The following is an 18,782-nucleotide window of genomic DNA, read 5'->3' on the forward strand; positions in this document are numbered from 1 at the left end:
CGACCGCGACAAGGTCATATGATCCATCGGAGAGTATGACTAACATGACATGACATGCGCAAAACTATTTTGACGCTCTCTCTGCAAGGTGACGTCCAATCAAGGGATGCTACTCTTCCGCGAATCTCATTCCCTATAAATAAATAAATAAGTAAATAAATAAATAAATAAATCAATAAATATCTTAACAAAAGAAAAAGGAACAAATACAAACTATGAAAGACGGCGATGGTGATGTTAATGATCGCTGTTTTTTATGTTGATCATGATGGTGATGATGATGATGATGATGATGATGATGGGTAAGGAGGAGGGGGAAGAGGGGGGGGGTATAATGATGATGGTGATGATGATGATGACTTTTTTAAGAGAGAGAGAGACAGAGAGAGATGATGATGATGATGATGATGATGATCTTCAGCAGTTCGACAAGAGAGAGAACTGAATCGAATTGAATGAAAGTTTATATCCGGAGTAACATCCCTTCTCATAATTTAAAGATGGCGACGTCCATGAATACACATTGATTGTTTTGGTACTTTTTAAGACTTCAGATGTAAAATCATCCTTTAATTTCCATTTATCTTTAGAACTTCAAGAAAACATTGTGAGTATGATCTGCGATTTGTAACTAAAGCATTACTGTTTCAACATTTGATAACCACACTTTAACCCAAAGAAGGGTCTAAATTCTTTGTCTTGTACTGTATTGTTGCCACACATGGAACCTGACAGATAGCAAAATCGTCGAGATACCACAGCCACAGAGCCGTGGTAATTTTTCAACTGTTTACAATTAACTGCCACGAAGTAATGTAATTGTCACGGAGAGGTGTTATTATTAATACTCTCTATCTCTCTCTATCTCTCTCTCTCTCTCTCTCTCTCTCTCTCTCTCTCTCTCTCTCTCTCTCTGTCATTTAGTGTGAAATTTTTCTAGATATATATCATGGTGTTGGGTTTATAGCAGCTGGCAAGTTGTCTAGTGTTATGGTAGTATATCATGACTAACAATTTATGAGACAGATAGTCACTCCCTTCCTAATGTGATGATCATTTTTACTCAAATTCAAATGCGTTTATTTATTGCAAAAATACGGTGATAAACCTTCACTTTCACAACAGTTGTTTGTAGGCGAATAGTTTAAGAATGGATTTAATCAAAAACAGTCTTGTAACATAAGTTTGTTTGTTTGTTCTCCTGTATTTTATTATGAATAGGTTACTGCCATGGATTATAAACCAGGTCTGATAACAGCTTCCATATTTGGAGGACAGAAAAAGTCAAGTAATTCATTGATAAATGATCTCTTCAGCAAAAAAACAGAACCAACTGTAAAAGCAAAGGTACGTTCATTTTATTTTTTATTTTTACTAATCTTGCAAATACTGGGTGAATGATAGATCCAGACCTAATTTTTCAAAATACCTACATGTTTATTTTCAGTCCTTCTATATCTTAAACAAGAATTGCTCATTGCTCAATCTAGTTAATAGATCGATTTTGTTCAGAAACAAATTTAATCATGTGACCAGTAGACTGTATAATAACTGGCAAATATGAAAGATTTATTTTTATCCAAACTTAGTTGCATAGGATATGAAATTTATATAATATAAAAATTGACTTTTAGTTATAATCAGCAATTAAGTCACAACAGTATTTTGGGGGTTTTTTTGTCTATGTGTCTGGTCATCAGGAAAAATGAGGAGGAGAGTGATGCAAAATTGTCTGGCGTGTTACAAGCACTGTAATATTTTTTAAATATAATTTTTTTTTTCGGGGGGGGGGGGGGGGTTCTTTCTTTTTCATTTCTAATTATTGTCAGTAATTTTTCCTCCCATTTCAGAAACCAGTAAATGAGAAAGAACAGAAGAAGCTGAAGAAACAGGAGAAAGATGAAGGTATAGGAGATACGCTCAAAGAGATTGCAAATACAACAATTAAAAATGGCAAGAAAGCAGGCAGTAAAAGAAAACTTGAAGACCAAACGGCCTCAGCAACCAAGTCAAAGAAAGTGAAGAAAAATTCACTTGTATCTGATGAAGCCCAATCCTCCAAAAAGTCTAATAAAACAAAGAAAGATTCTTCAGTATCTGGTTCAACAAAAGCATCACAAAATCCTGGCAAATTCCCTTTCATCCACGAGTCACTGCTTAAAAAGAGGTATACGTTTTATATTTATTGAAGGAAGGGGTCAGTGATGGCCTTTGAGGAAGGGTTTTCTATATGGTGTTCATTCACACATGAATTATGATCAGAATCATGGATGGAATTCATAAAATACAGCATTTTCTCTATGAGTAGTGAGGACAGTTATAATGGAAATCGTGTTGTTATATTTTTATTGGTTTTCATACTAGGAATGCATTTAAGTAAAAAATTTCATAAAAGGCGAATACTTGAAGTTTAGGGTTCTATTTTTTATATTGCAATGCAATTGAATCCAATTCAAAATTTCTTTATTGTCAGATAATGCCGCATATTACTATGACTAACTGTTCATGAGAGTAATAGCAAACAAAAATATGAATGAATAAATAGACGTCGTTAGATCTTTCTAATCTTTCTCCGACATTGAATTAAATGTTGCTTGAATTTTGCTTAAAATCAATTTTCAGCCAAGAACAGAAACCTAAGAAAGAAAAGAAAAGATTAAAGAAAGATGATGATGACGATGAACCACAGGATTTGCCTCCTACAAGAAGAAAACGTGATAAAACTGCGGATAAACGAACTGTTTTTGTTGGAAATTGCCCCTTATCAGCTGATAAAAAAGTGAGAGGTTTCAACATTTATTTGTAATGCATTAGGAAAGATTGCTTTTTTAAAAAAAATTAATTCTGTTCTAATTTTTAAAGGCCGGTTCATGACACTGACATACACATTTGTCCATTTGATCATTTATTATTTATTATTATTATTATTAGTAGTAGTAGTAGTAGTAGTAGTAGTAGTAGTAGTAGTAGTACTGGTCGTAATAGTAATAGTAGTACTGGTAGTAGTAGTACTGGTAGTAGTAGTAGTAGTACTGGTAGTACTGGTAGTAGTAGTAGTATTGAGTCAGTGGGGGTAGTAATAATAATAACCACACCTTACTAAACTCTCAATTTAAAAAAAAAAAATTTCGGTAAAACCACATTCAAATCTCTTTATTTATTAAAGTATGTAATATATGAAGACAGTGTACAGCATTACTATATATATTAAATAATTTAAAGAATGCTAATTAAATTGACAAATAAATAAATTCAGTAAAGATTTATAACTTTTAGGTAAAAATATAATTTGAAATGCTAAAGAAATCACTGTTGTTTTTTATTATTCAAGGCTTACAATTGTATTTTATTTTCTTTAAAGAAGGAAGATAACTCTATATTATGTGTCTAGTAACATTAGTGACTGGTATGGGTTTATTTTTGGAGAACCTGAAGAATTTACAGAGAAATAAAGGGTTTTACAAACAAGCACTCCTCTATTTGAATTATTATACAGTGGAACATCCCGATTACGACACCTCTGAATAACGACAACCTCCTGATAACGACATTGACCCCTGGTCCCGATTTTTTTTCTATTTAAGATCAGTAAAAAACCTCCAAATAACGACGTACTTTTTGATAAAACCTCCGAATAACGACATCATTTGGCGATTTTCGGCAGTTTTCGTAGATATCTGATACTAAAAATACCGAGTATGAGTACTCAAAGTTTATAAAAACGATTCCTGCTTGAACCAATGAGAACGCAACTTTTTTTGATGAATCTTGGCTGATATGCATTAATAAAAACCAAGGTATAAATGTTAGTGTAAGCAAGTAAACACAAAATCTTGGAAAATGTGATATTATGTGGTGGTGGTAGTAGTAGTAGTTTTAGTAGTAGTAGTAGTAGTAGTAGTAGTAGCAGTAGTAGTAGCAGTAGTAGTAGTAGTGTTTTTGTGGGAGGAGGAATTTTATCTAACTAGCAGCGTCCAAATTACCTGTTTTGGTTTGTTTTAAAGGGTTTTACAGCGCTTGTGACACATCTATGTCATATCAGCGCCAGTAAAAAGGAAGAAAACTGGATAGTAAAAACATTCTAGATTTACAATTGAAATGGCATAAGAAAAAGTAAGACAAAGGGGAATGGTTTAAATAGGGAACAGAATGTAGATTCCAGGAGCACACTACCAGTGTACTCAGTCCAGACACACACACAAGAACCCTCTAAGAGGAATACACTACAATGTTTTGTTTGTTTTGTCAATGTTAATAAAAACTGGTCCCGCGGGCCTTACCACGCCCACTTTGTCCGCCAGTTTGGAAACCTCTAAATAACAACACCTTCGGATAACGACATAAAAACTCGGTCCCGTATCATGTCGTTATCGGGAGGTTCCACTGTACTACTGTATTATGGAAATTAACATAGATTGAGATGAATCTTTATAGCCATTAACTTTGGCGATTTCCAAGACCAAGGTCAAATTAAGGACTTAGCATTAAGACAGTGCCAAGTTTTGGTTATTTTTTAAAATTTGTTTAATTTGAAATTTTTTGTAAAAGCTGTCCATGATGAGTTAGTGACAATTTTTTTTCCTTGCTATTTTATTTTCAGGTGATTAGAAGCTTATTCAAAGATTATGGCTCTATTGAAAGTATTCGCTTCCGTTGTGGTGTAAGTAGAATCGTAGTCACCATCCATCCATGGTCCATCATGTCATAGTCATAGTCCACTTGGCTTAATGGCCAGCCACTCTATTTGTTACAGAATTATTACAACTAAATAAGCCCTCTGTTCTAATATATATAATATATATATATATATATAATATTCTGCTATTTTTCACCAAATACATAAGAAAGCAACATTATTGTGTAGAGTTATGTGAACAATTCAATGTGAACGGTCTGAATGAATTTTGGTCAACAGACAGGTACATCAAAGTGATACTTAGCTGCTAGAAGCTGTGGACTGTAAAAAGTAGTAAACAAAACTGAATATAACAGCTTAAAAAAAGAACAGAATACCAAACACTGAAAGTTTATGGGTTTTGAGCCCAAAATGTTTTGTGTTTGGTATTTTTTTTCTTTTTTTGAAGCTGTTATTTTCAGACAGGTCTATCAAAGCTTACAATAAAATTGCATGTGTATATCTAACTAATGAAATTGAGAGAAGGACTGCTTTATAAAAGACTATCACACATTTGTCCACATTGAACATTGCAAGTCTTGTTTGTACCAGGCCCCTGATTTCCAAGTATTACACAAGAAAGATCATGGATGACCCGACAGGAAGTCATTTCATACTTGCAGTGTCCTAAATTATAGACTCTCAAATAGTTAGGTAGGATAAAAGTCTTTTGGGTTGGTGATTTCCCTACATGAATGAAATTTGAAAAAAAAAAAAAGATACATGTAAACGGAAACTAAAAATGAGTTGGTTCTTACACTGCAAGTGCTGCCTAGTTTATTTGTTTTTTATATGTTTGATCTCATGTATTTTTTCAAAGCTTTGGTTTTTGCATTAATCACATCACTCTTTTTTGTTTCAGCCAACAGCTAAATTAGAATTGCCAAAGAGAGCGGTCATAATTAAGTAAGTTACATTTAATCATTGATGTTTATTTAGAATGAAGTCATTTTAATCTAGATTTGAGACAATATTTTTTTCAAGATACAACTTGAGCAATTTGTTTTCCCCCTAATTGCTATATCTGATAGATAAGTTTCAATAATACTGCTATCAATTTAAACTGAAATCTTAATATTTTAATCTTAAATGAAAAGTGACTCTGATCACATCTGCTCTTGAATACTTAAATGATCTCTGTAGAAGTTTTAACCGGTACTAACTTCATTAAACATCTTTAGTGCTTTGTTTCACCTCTAGTTATTGACCTTGCTGTAATTAATGCAAGTTTTTGTAATAATTCATGATTATTGACACGATATTGGTTATAAATATGAAGAAGAGAGCAACCCTTTTGACCTCACCCAAACCGACAGCAGATAAAATTTTATCGATCTTGCACCAGATCAAGCCTCGATTAATATGAACGCTTGATTGACCTTCTTTTAAAGAGATTTACAAATGGCCTTACAGTTTATCTCTATATTTATACATTTTTTCAATTATTAATAGAATTTCCTGTAATTCCACACAGTCCCATATCTAGAGTTTATTTGGTTTTGTCAGCCTAAAATGGACCATAGAAATTGCTACCCCTCAGATAGATTGATAGTCAGTCTATCACACAGTTCTTACTGCCAGGTCCAATAGATTCAACAACCTGCTGAATAGAAAGTGGGTGCAGAAACAAGACTTGACTCAAGCTTTGATTGATACAGATGAAATGATATGAAATGTTCTATCATATAAACTTTCCAGCTCTCAAATAATGATGATACAGATAAAATGAAATGTTCTATCATATAAACTTTCCGAGCTCTCAAATAAAGATGATACAGGTGAAAAGAAATGTTCTATCATATAAACTTTCCGAGCTCTCAAATAAAGATGATATAGATGAAATGAAATGTTCTATCATATAAACTTTCCGAGCTCTCAAATAAAGATGATACAGATGAAATGAAATGTTCTATCGTATAAACTTTCCAGGCCCTCAAATAAAGATGATACAGATGAAATGAAATGTTCTATCGTATAAACTTTCCAGGCCCTCAAATAAAGATGATACAGATGAAATGAAATGTTCTATCATATAAACTTTCCGAGCTCTCAAATAAAGATGATACAGATGAAATGAAATGTTCTATCATATAAACTTTCCAGGCCCTCAAATAAAGATGATACAGATTAAATGAAATGTTCTATCATATAAACTTTCCGAGCTCTCAAATAAAGATGATACAGATGAAATGAAATGTTCTATCGTATAAACTTTCCAGGCCCTCAAATAAAGATGATACAGATGAAATGAAATGTTCTATCGTATAAACTTTCCAGGCCCTCAAATAAAGATGATACAGATGAAATGAAATGTTCTATCATATAAACTTTCCGAGCTCTCAAATAAAGATGATACAGATGAAATGAAATGTTCTATCATATAAACTTTCCAGGCCCTCAAATAAAGATGATACAGATGAAATGAAATGTTCTATCATATAAACTTTCCGATCTCTCAAATAAAGATGATACAGATGAAATGAAATGTTCTATCATATAAACTTTCCAGGACCTCAAATAAAGATGATACAGATGAAATGAAATGTTCTATCATATAAACTTTCCGAGCTCTCAAATAAAGATGTCAGTCTGATCATAATGAAAATCAGTGAAGACTCATTTTACTATATTTTTCATACTTACCACAGAAAAGAATTCCACGAAAAGGCCAGCAGTTATGTTTGCTTTGTTGTGTACAAAGAAGAGGAGTCCGCAGCAAAAGCTTTGGGAAAGTAAGTCTGTGTTATATTGTGTAAGTCTGTGTTATATTGTGTAAGTCTGTGTTATTGTGTAAGTCTGTGTTATATTGTGTAAGTCTGTGTTATATCGTGTAAGTCTGTGTTATATCGTGTAAGTCTGTGTTATATCGTGTAAGTCTGTGTTATATCGTGTAAGTCTGTGTTATATCGTGTAAGTCTGTGTTATATCGTGTAAGTCTGTGTTATATTGTGAATCAAATTAACACTTTGTTAACACTGGAAATAAGCAATATGATATATGACAAATTAAGGACCAGGCGCTGGTATAAAATAAAGTTCTGACAAAGTGTGTATGAGAAGGTGCCAAACAAAACAAGAAAGACAAAAAAGGTTAAAATCAGCCTTTTTTCTTTCTTGTTTTGTCTGGCATTATTATATTTCAAATACACTTTTCTTAATATCATGTATGTAACAGTTTTTTTTTTCATCACTCCTTGATAGTGGTAGACAACACCTGCATTCAATAAAGCTAATTTATCCAATAGCGTTATGATTAAAAACAAAATTAGTGCTCTGAAATAAATAACCTCAGATATCTCACCAAAGTGACGAGTTTTTAAACCATTAAGACTTCAGTTGTCACCAATTTGTCACCAACAGGGCTCTGTTTAATAATTAGTTATGGCTTTTGTTGAGTTTTTTTCAGTGGAATATCAAACAATAGTTTTTTTCATTATCTGCAGTAATACTCCAAATTGCAAATTAAAGATGAAATTATTTTTTTTTAAGATGGCAACATGCAGTTGCGAAAACACACTTAAAGCTGTGTACAAAATTATTTTTAAAAATAAAAGAGAAGCAAAGGGAAAACGGAATGATGTCTTAAAAAAGAATAATGAAAAAAGGAAAGTTCACAAAAGGGTGAAATGAGTGTTAAGATTGGTTTAACTTTAATATAGTAAAAGCTTAGAAGCTTGTCTTTTTCTTTTGCCTCCCCTTTTTAAAAATTACATCTCCTGAAAGTGGCCTGAGCTATATTATGTCGCTTTTTTTCTTTCTGTTCCATAGTTTGGAGCCATAAGTGCTCTCCCATTATTTTGAATTTACTTTGGCTCTCATAATTTTTATTTATCACTTGAATTAAGATAATTTTGACAATCTTTACATATTTGCAGTTGCAATATGGAGATATAAGTTATGGGGAGAAAGAGAGAAGGGGGAAGGCTTTTTATCAGAACCTTTTTAAAGAGATACTGATACTTAATTTTAAAATTGAAATAGGGATTGTTCATGACACTATTGTCAACTCTCCACGACAGGCTCTGAATTTAAGGGAGTGATCGGATTAGTAAGTCAGAAAAAGAGGTGGGGAAATATTCATGGATTGCTGGACAAAAATAAGAACAGACCTAGTCAAGTTTCAGTCTTAAAGGAAAAAGGAAAATATTGATACATTCAAAATCTCAACCTTCTTTTCTTTCTTTCTCTAACTAACTCTCATCCATCTTCAAGTTATTCAATAACACAAATTTTGAACAGAAAATGTCCAGTGCCCAGAGTGGAGAAATGAAATGAATTTACTGGATTTTAGGTCAGGAGAGCACCTCTACTGCTGCAAACAACAGTTACACAGTTGTTTTGTTTGTTTGTATTTTCTGGGGGGTTTATTTATTAATTGTTTACTTGATTTATCATTCTCTTTACAGAAATGGACATTTTTTGGATGGCCATCACCTGAGGGTGGATTTAGCTTCAAATCAAAACCAGGTTTAAATTCCGAATTTTATCTATATCCTTTTGTTAAATATTTTACTAGCACTTAGCTTTTATTCAACGTTTTAATTGTCTCCTCCCATTTTTATGGGTTTTTTTTTTTTGTTTTTAATAAATTTGTTCATTTGTTTATTCATCTCATGGTTTTCTCAAGCTGAATTGTATAATTTGGTTACATGTCTATTTTGAATAAGACGAAGCTTCATTTTAAACTTTATTTACAGTGGAAACAATCAGTTTTCAAATAGGGTTAAACCATGGAGAATGATAGATGAAGAATTTTAGATGTTGTCAACTATTTCTCTTTGTCATTGTTAACAAAATTTCAATATTTCGACAATACACAAGTGCGAAAAAGTATTTACTATTTAGAAATTTAAACAGCTACTTTTTCAAATTTTAAAACTGACTCACTGGTCTTTAATGTTATGGGATTGATTGAGTTGAAACTGTTAAACAATTCAATGCCAGAATCGTTATCGAGTCATTGCTCCAGGGCAAAGTGTAATCTTTAGCTTCATGATATCGTTAGAGAGGCAGTTTAGTTTTGTTAGAAAACTACAGTATTCATGTTTTGATTTTTTTCTTGAGGCAAAAACTCTCAAATCAGGAACTTCGTGAGTTTTCTGGCCAAATTTTTAAAATCCCGTCTTTACAGGGTACGGCAGTTAACTGGTCAAACCAAGTTCCTTGAATTTTGATGTAATCAATTTAACTGTACTTCTTTTTATCTCCCAGCATGACAAGAGAAAATCTATCTTTGTTGGAAATCTGCCATTCAGTAAGTTTTCCTCACTTCTATAAAATATAGATATAAATAGATTATAAAGTTTTTCTCAAATAATAGAAATTCGTCTTGAAGTTTATATGTCACTTTTGGGAATCTCAATTCCAATATTTCAACTGCTGGAGGACTTAACTCTCATATTGAAGCTTTTGAATCTGGTAAAGTCAGTTATTTGTCGATAGTTTGTTTATCTTTTTTTTTTTTTTTGACAGGGGATGGGGTCTTCTTTGCATCCATTCAGTATATATTGATTTGCTGAATGGCAGATTATGCTTAAGAATAAGTTGGGTTTTTCTTGGGGGGGGGGGGGGGGGGTATTACTTCAGCTTACTGTTTTGTTATTTTTTTAATTGGTAGGGCCACAGACAATCATTTGCCATTTTCCCCCTATATTTCGCCGCTGGATTACATTTCGGGGTGTGTTATAATTTGGCCACATCAAAAGTTGTCTTGGGTGTTTGTTTTTTGTTTTATTTATTTATTTTCACTGAAGGGGGGAGGGGTGTTGTTTTGTTGGGGGGGTTTTTTCTCCATAACTATACTATTGAAGACATTTGATGATAAATTCTTAAGATGTTTGCTGGTAAAATCTAATTTTTATTTATCTCCAGCTGTCACTGAGGAAGATCTGAGATCCCATTTTGAGGACTGTGGAGAGATCATTAATGTTAGAGTAATCAGAGACAGACAGACGAGTCTCGGAAAAGGAATTGCTTACATACAGTTTGATGTGAGTTATTATTTTTATCTAACTCCATTAAAGCGGGAGTGTATAACAAACAATATATAAATACAGCTGTTCGGGTTTGGTTGTTTTTTTAACACCAATGGTTGCCAACAAGCTTTTTACTACTAGACATTTTACATTATTTGACAGTCATTTTCTGTTTGCAGCGTGTAGCTTAATTTGAGTGATGATAATTTTTTTTTTAATGTAATGGTGTTAGAATTATCACAGCTATTTCATTTTAAACTTCCTCGGGTAGAAAGGAAAATATATGCATTGTGAAATTTAGCATTGATTTTGCTATTATTGCGACTTCATCTCTCCTCCTCTCCCTTCAAAAATTATAAAAAAGGAGAAAATCAATATCCGTTCAAGCATGTGCACAAAGGAATAGGATTTCATTTTTAAAGGAATCTTCTTAGATATTTTTTCTGTCTTTTTAACTTTCAAACATTTCATTGATATCCTTGGTTCATTTAATTTTCTAATATATATTTCCAAAAAAAAATTTCAATCAAGAACAATAAAAATGATGATGATAATTAAAATGATGGTGATGTTAATCATTGGAAATTTACGATGAGGGTTTTGTGGATCACTAATAATAAGACACGTGTTAGCTTGCAAATGACCAAGACATTTCATGTTTCATCCAATCGTTTTTGTTGGGAGTTTTTGTTTTGTTTTTTTTTAAGGGGAGGGGGGGGGGTTAATGACCCCCTATCTCTTATTGACTTCTAAAGATACATTTAATGTGCTACAAGTTTCGATCTCTTTTTTCCAGTCCAGAGACGGGGTTGTTTTAGCCCAAAAACTGAATGACCTGGAATTTCAGGAGAGGAAGCTCAGAGTAATGAGATGTAGCAGCAAGGCAAAGTTAAAAAAGACAGAGGACAATCCCAGAACAACAAAAACTAACCCAAGAATGATGAAGAACAAGACAATGATATCCTTTGTGCTTGATTTGCTATAGCATTATTTTTTTAATTTGTCATTGGATAGGAAATTTTTATATTGAAACGAATTTTCAGAAACAGATCATTTCTCTCTTGCCAAATTATTCGAATGGTAGCATACTATTGATACATTTACACTCCATTGTCTGATGGTCACTATGGCTGAATGGTTTGAAATTTAAACAAACTACTTAACATGCAACACTTTGGGCTCAAAATCCTTCTTCAGACAGAACAAATAAACAGGTTCAGTTAAGTGTGTTGAGTATTTTGTTCTTTTTTTTTTTTTTTTTTGTAGGCTGTTATATTCGTTCTTGTTTAATACTTTTTACTCTTTTAGCGTAGTATTTACTTTACTGAACATCAATATCCAAAACTTACTTCACTCAAAAACCTTCGCTTGCATCTTTCAACACTTACATGGAATTTTTTTAATATCTTAGAATTAGAATGATGATGATGATCTATTATTACATGTTTAATTTATGAACTGAACTTTCCTTAACTGTTTTTACAGTAAACCCACTGGTTTTCAGGGCAAAGCCAAAGATTTTTACAGTAGATCAGATCCTCGTCCAGAGAAACGTAAAACAAATTTTGCCCCGACCAACAGCAAAACGACCAAGTCGTTCCGTGATATTTTTGAAGCTCGGAAAGAAAGAAGGGTGAATAAAATGAAAAAGAAGAAGCAGAGCTCTCAGAAGCCGGATGGACTGGCGTCGATATTCGGCGATATTTCTGCTGATATGAAGAAGCTTAAAGCGGACAATCCTAAACTAGCAGGTAAAAAAGTTAAAAAGCCTAAAGATAAGAAAAAAGAGAAAAAGGCTAAGAAGAAGTTGAAGAAAGCCACATAATTTGAATGGGAGGGATAAGTTAGCTTCATGTACATGTTGAACTCTTTGATTTTTGTTATATATATATACATATAATGAAATAATAAAACAAAATGAAAGAAAAAATCTTGATTTTGCATATGGTTCTTCTTATGATCATTGTTTATTTTTTTTATTTAATCACATCATTTTTATCTGCTTACCTGTTTACTTTTCTTTCTGATACTGTTGTCATACTTATTCTCAAAAGTTTTCATCAGTTGAGAGTTTGGTTTGTGTCAAGTTTGTTAACTCTCTCGAGTTAAGCATGAATATGGAAATAAGGAAGTGATTAGCAAGACCTGCGGAGGTCCTCAAACTCTGTCATTCCGGAGACACACCTCCCCCCCCCCCCCCCCCCCCCCCCAGTATTGGCACATATGCAGACAAGCTTTGTTTCAATTTCCTGGTGACTATGACTTGGATTTAATTTCCAATCAACCTTTACCTGCGTAATCACTGACCAAAGCTATAAAAAATGCATCTGAATGGCTTTGCCAATGCAAAACGAATAGTAATTATGAGCAAATGCCATTTAAAACTATATAGATATTGCCATTGTACAGGCAGTTCTGCAACATAGTGGTCAAGGTGTTAGAGTTTGAGTAGGAAGTTCTCAAGTTCAAATATGACTTTGGTCAGATTTTCAACCATTTTTTTTCAGGATTTTTTTCTTTTCTATTTTTTTAAAAATAAATTATCAACATAAAATTTCCGAAATAGTGGTCAATTCCTCCTTTGCCTATTTGTTTGAAATGGTCTAAGTAATCCAATCAAACTATTTCTCAATTCTCACTCTCACATCCATCAGTCCAATAGGGCAGGAGGTCACGCTAGGTCTTCTACCTCTATCCCCTATATCTGTTTTCCGAGTTGCTTTCTATCTTTGTCTTTGAATGTGATTACTTAGATTTGTCCTAGCCCTGGTCGGGGTCCTTGACTGGGAGGGAAACAGTTAAATGTATAATTATAGTTTTGGGAGGTGATATTTTTTTCCTTGTAAATCATCTCTCTTGTTATGTACTGTTACATTTTTGTTTAATAATATATACTAGTTTGTAAACATTTGAGTGTATTCCTTTGGATGAGACTTTTAGGTGATCTCAAACCGAGTACACTGATAGTGTGTTCTTGGAATCTACATCTGTCACCTGTTTGAACACTTTCTCTTTGTCTTACTTTTTCTCGTGTGCTTTTAATTGTAAATCTATAACTTTTCTGACTATCCCATTTCACTGGTGCTGAAGTGACCTAATTGTGCCGTAAAACCCTTTAAAGCAAACAGTCCAATAGACAATATTATGTCTTTGGTCACCTCTCTACTACTGAGATGACTGATATATATATATATATATACACACACACACACACAATACAAGGAAGGAGTGGAAATGAGCTTCATGAATTCAAGCAATCAGTTTTGTATAACTTGATCACTGCGTCATATTTTTATTGAGATAAATAAGAAAAAGTGTGGGGCTTATTATTTCCATAAATTTGTCATTTGGGCTCTCTTGTGTCAAATTCTCCATTAGTTCTTTATTTGAATTGGAATTCACCTTGAGTTTGAGGCCCAAGTGCCTTAACTCACTCAACCCTAACACCGACTATATCCGTAGTTTTCCCCGGGTTACTTTCACCCAATGCCTATTTATTACATTTTTATCATTTTTATGAGACAAATTACAGGGGTAGTATCAAAGCTAATTTTTTTTAGTTTTTACATGTTAATGGTAGTTGAATAAAACTAAGTATGCATATGCTCATTTTTAATACATTTTTCCCAATTTTGAAAAGTCTAGCAAAAATCTCTAGGATTGAGTGAGTTAACTCACTCAACCCTAGAGATTTTTGTTACTTTTCAAAATTGGAAAAAATGTATTAAAAATGAGCATGTACCCTATATAGATACAGTTTTACTGAACTACCATTAACATTAACATGCAAAAATTCGAAACATTAGCTTTGATACTACGCCAATGATTTGTCTCAAAAAAAATGTAATAAATAGGCATTGGGTGAAAGTAACCCAGGGAAAACTACGGATATGGTGGGTGTTACGGTTGCGTGAGTTAAGTCAAAAACAAGCTATAGCCGTGCACTTTATTTTATCTTCCTTTATCCAGATGTGACATAAAAGCAAAAGCAAAGTCTGATACGTTATACTGTCTTAGAAATAAAAGCACAATTCCTATATTTGTAATGATTTCTTTTTGTGATACAAAAATAAATGTTTTTAATGCTGACTTTTGACCCCGATAGAAATTGAAATTGAGCTTTTATATATAGCGCAATATCCACTAAATGTGCTCAAAGTGCTTTACAAGGGGTCCCTGGTCAACAGCAACATTTAACATGTAGGTCAGGACACGACACCTGTTAGGCAATTTTTCGGACAAAGACAATGCTGTTAACGGCCAGGTAGTCATTTTACACCTGAGTACGGTGAGAGAATGTGATTAAAGAGCCTTTTCCAAGGACTCAAGTATGCGCCGAGCGAGGCTCGAACCCAGGATCTTCAAATCAGAAAGCGAGTGTCAAACTACTAGACCACATAGCCGCACCGATAGAATATTGAGACAAGCTTAATGACTCAAGCCATTTGAGAAAAGAGGATGTGCAATAAAAATAATTAACATTTATATTGTTCATGTTCATGATTATACAATGCTCAAAGCGCCTTAGGATGTTTCATTTAATTTCTCAGCAGGCTACATTGAATCATATTTCTTTTCCAACAGTGCCGGGCGTCCTTATTGTATTTCAAGGGAAACAGAAACGCTTATAACAATAACAGTGTAAAATTATACTAGTATGTTAAATATTTTGTAACGGCCCAGAACCAGGTACTTATTCAAACCTGAATAGAGTTTGATATTGTGTATATAAACTGCATAACCCAAGGACTTGATGTCCTGAACAGAATTTTACGATCTCTGTCACCCATCCAGCCACTGTCCATGATTAATATTGTTTAACTTTTGTGACAAAACCTGACACAGAGCCACACATAATATGACGCCAGAGTTGCATCCTTGTTGTGTGCTATCTATAAATGAATTTTATTATTCCATATTAACAAATTATTGAGATTGGATTGGTGGATTAAAAGAGCTTTGATTAATTATATATTATCAATTATCACATTTTACAGCTCTCTCTCTCTCTCTCTCTCTCTCTCTGTCTCTGTCTGTCTCTCTCTCTCTCTCTCTCTCTCTGTCTCTCTCTCTCTCTCTCTCTCTCTCTCTCTCTCTCTCTCTCTCTCTCTCTCTCTCTCTCTCTCTCTCTCTCTCTCTCTCTCATGGAACCCAGTGTAAGTGTAAGGTAGTCTTTAAATTTTATAGTTTTTTTGTTGTTTTTTTTATTGTAAAGCGCCGCAGAGCACGATAAACGTGGATTTTTAGGCGCTATATAAATTCATTTATTATTATTATTATTATTATTATTATTATTATTATTATTATTATTATTATTATTATTATTATTATTATTATTATTATCATCATCATCATCATTATCATCATTAATTAGGAAGAGATAAATCATCTTCTCAGTTCGTGAGATATGATTTATTATATAAAAAGTATCGGAGTGGATATAGTTGCAGATATTTGCAGGTCTGATAAACGAACGCAATTTACACACATTGCATCATTTTACTCATTTGTGAATGAGTTCATAACCTCGACATACTGGGTGGGGTTCCTGACCTCCCGTTGTGGGCAGGGAGGTACATACTGTGTCTCCTATCCTCTTATATCTGTTTTCCAACATGCTTTCTGTCTTTGTCTTGGAATGAGATTACTTGGTTTTGTCCTGGCCCTGGTCGGAGTCCTAGCTGGGAGGGAAACAGTCAAATGCATAGTTATTGTTTTGGGAGATGATTTTTTTTTTCCTTGTAAATCTGTTATTATATTATTATATTTGTTATTTTGAATTTATAATGTAAGCATTTGAGTGTTCCTCTTTGTTGGATTTTGTGCTTGTGTCCGGATGAGACTTATAGGTGATCTCAAACTAAGTACATTGGTAGTATACTCTTGGAATCTACATCTGATCCCTATTTGTTCCCAGTTCCCCTTTGTCTTACTTTCTCTTGGGTGCTTTAATTGTAATTCTAGAACTTTTTACTATCCCATTTTCTTCCTTTTACTGGCGCTGATATAACCTAAATGTGTTGCAAGCGCCGTAAAACCCTTAAAAACAAACAAACAACAACTTCGACATAGACATATATTGTAAGAGTGTAAGTATAGAAAAGATGTCTAATAGGCGACTTGTTTGTATTGATTAAAATGGCTTATAAAGTATAAAGGGGAATGAATGAAGTATTTTGTTAAGCACATTGATCATGATCGATGTCTATATAATTGCAGGTCTGATAACCCGATGCCATTATGGGATTTATAAACATTGGTGTATTGAATAATATGTTGATTCGAGAGTATTTCCATACAACGATGAGCTCGTAACAATTTGAGATATCAGACTTGCAAATTTGTACACGTTGGGATGGACAGCACTTAAATGAGCAGATGTCCTGTTTCCAACGAAACCTTAAATTTATTGGGAAGTTCGATAAGTAAGCATTTATATTTATTTATATTTATTGTCTTGTAGAGATGATTTCACAGAAACAATCTTCTGTTCTGCGCGATCCTTCCTTATTCATCCATTCGCTGATGCCTTGTGATCATCTTCTTGGTCTCACTCTCCCTCTTTTTATCCTCCACAATACCCTCTAAAAAATTGTTTTCAAGGGTGCATGTCTCTTGATATGTCCAAAAAAGCAAGTTTTAGTTTCTGAATCATCTTGATTAAATACGGCCCCTTAATGCCCAATATGATATGTTCTATTCAAATTAAGTTTAAGTTAAATTAAGTTTTCCAGTTAAGGGTGGGGGGGGAGGGGGGGGGGACATCATTTTGATTTTTAAAAAATTAAATATAGACTTGTATGGAGCGCATTTCCGCGGATTTATCATGCTGAAAGCACTTCACAATGTTTCATCTATACCTCCATCAAGTCATATGGAACCACATTTCCATTTCATACAGCAGGAGTCGACTGTTAGGTGCCCTTTATACATTACTACAATCTTACAATATCCGTCACTCCTTATAGCCAGGTACTCATTCAGATATAAGTCGAGTAATATGTTAAGTGCCTTACCCAAAGAATAATGTCGGAACCAAAATTATTAACGATCACTATAACCCATCCGGCCACACTTAACATCGCTTGACTTCTGTGACAAGACTAACCATAGTTTAGTAATGCCGTGGATTATAATTATTTAGGGTAATGAGTTATGTTGTAAAGATTCTCCTCATTGAGAAACATGTTTATAAACATTCGCCTATCACCATAACATAACCATGCCCAAAGTTCTTCATAATACTCCATTGAGGTCTTCACATTGAAAATAAAAATGCTTCCAAAGATTGATAATTATTATTTTATATATTATATATATATATATATATATATATATATATATATATATATATATATAAATATATATATATATATATATATATATATATTATATCTTATACAAAATGAATCAGACTGTAAGAATTAATCAAAGACAAAGGGTTGTAGAGGTTTTTCTCTATTTTCATGGAAAAGCCCCAACCATTGCAGAGCGTCAAGTGCAGCACTGCTTGACAACATGAATAAACAAAGGTAAAAAGAGAAGAAGCACAACTTTCATCAGATGGGTTGAAAGTCTCGTTGGTTGGTCCAACCAATAATGGTAGCCGATGTGCACATGTATGCAGGTCTGACATCCGAACGCCATAATGGGCCTAGTTTAGCATTGTTGTAATGGGCAACATTTTTCGTCATTTTTCAGATTCCCATATTTAATTGGGCCATAATTAATTGGGTTATCAGACCTGAAAATAAGTGCACGTCGATGGTAGCCCTTCTATCATTTATTTTTGGTACAACTGCGTGCAAAATCGAAGCAGTCGCATTTGAGTGTCATTAATTGGTGTACATGTTTTCTATCTTTAGTCACTTCATAAAAAGTCCAGTGATTCTATGGGACCAACCAGAAAGAAAAGCTGTACCATAAATCAATGAAGAGGATATAATAATATGTGACGATAAATTAATTAGATAATCCTTATTAAATATAACTTTCAAATATATTTTTTCAACTCACTGACAAATAAAAATAAAAGAAGACATTCAGAGCTTGTCAGACATATATTATAAACACGCCAAATTTCTTTTTAATTTAGCGGTTATTTTATGAGCCAGGCGGTAACTGGTCTACACT

The 18,782-nt window shown here is 33.2% G+C and overlaps 1 protein-coding gene across 1 annotated transcript; it reads left to right on the plus strand.

Moving 5' to 3' along the window:
* The first annotated feature begins 499 nt into the window (after nt 1-499).
* LOC144969366 (uncharacterized) lies at nt 500-12,579 on the plus strand. The gene is made up of 12 exons (XM_078908478.1): nt 500-607; nt 1,222-1,347; nt 1,851-2,167; nt 2,623-2,779; nt 4,601-4,660; nt 5,538-5,581; nt 7,324-7,407; nt 9,081-9,141; nt 9,886-9,928; nt 10,546-10,664; nt 11,446-11,607; nt 12,133-12,579. Exons 2-12 carry the CDS (start codon nt 1,231-1,233, stop codon nt 12,472-12,474), a joined length of 1,506 nt encoding a protein of 501 aa, XP_078764604.1. The 5' UTR covers nt 500-607; nt 1,222-1,230; the 3' UTR covers nt 12,475-12,579.
* The last annotated feature ends 6,203 nt before the right edge of the window (nt 12,580-18,782 follow it).

Source organism: Berghia stephanieae, chromosome 1 (genome assembly GCF_034508935.2).
Source record: "Berghia stephanieae isolate SIO BIC M18660-M18661 chromosome 1, UCSD_Bste_1.3, whole genome shotgun sequence".
Lineage (NCBI taxonomy): Eukaryota > Metazoa > Mollusca > Gastropoda > Nudibranchia > Aeolidiidae > Berghia > Berghia stephanieae.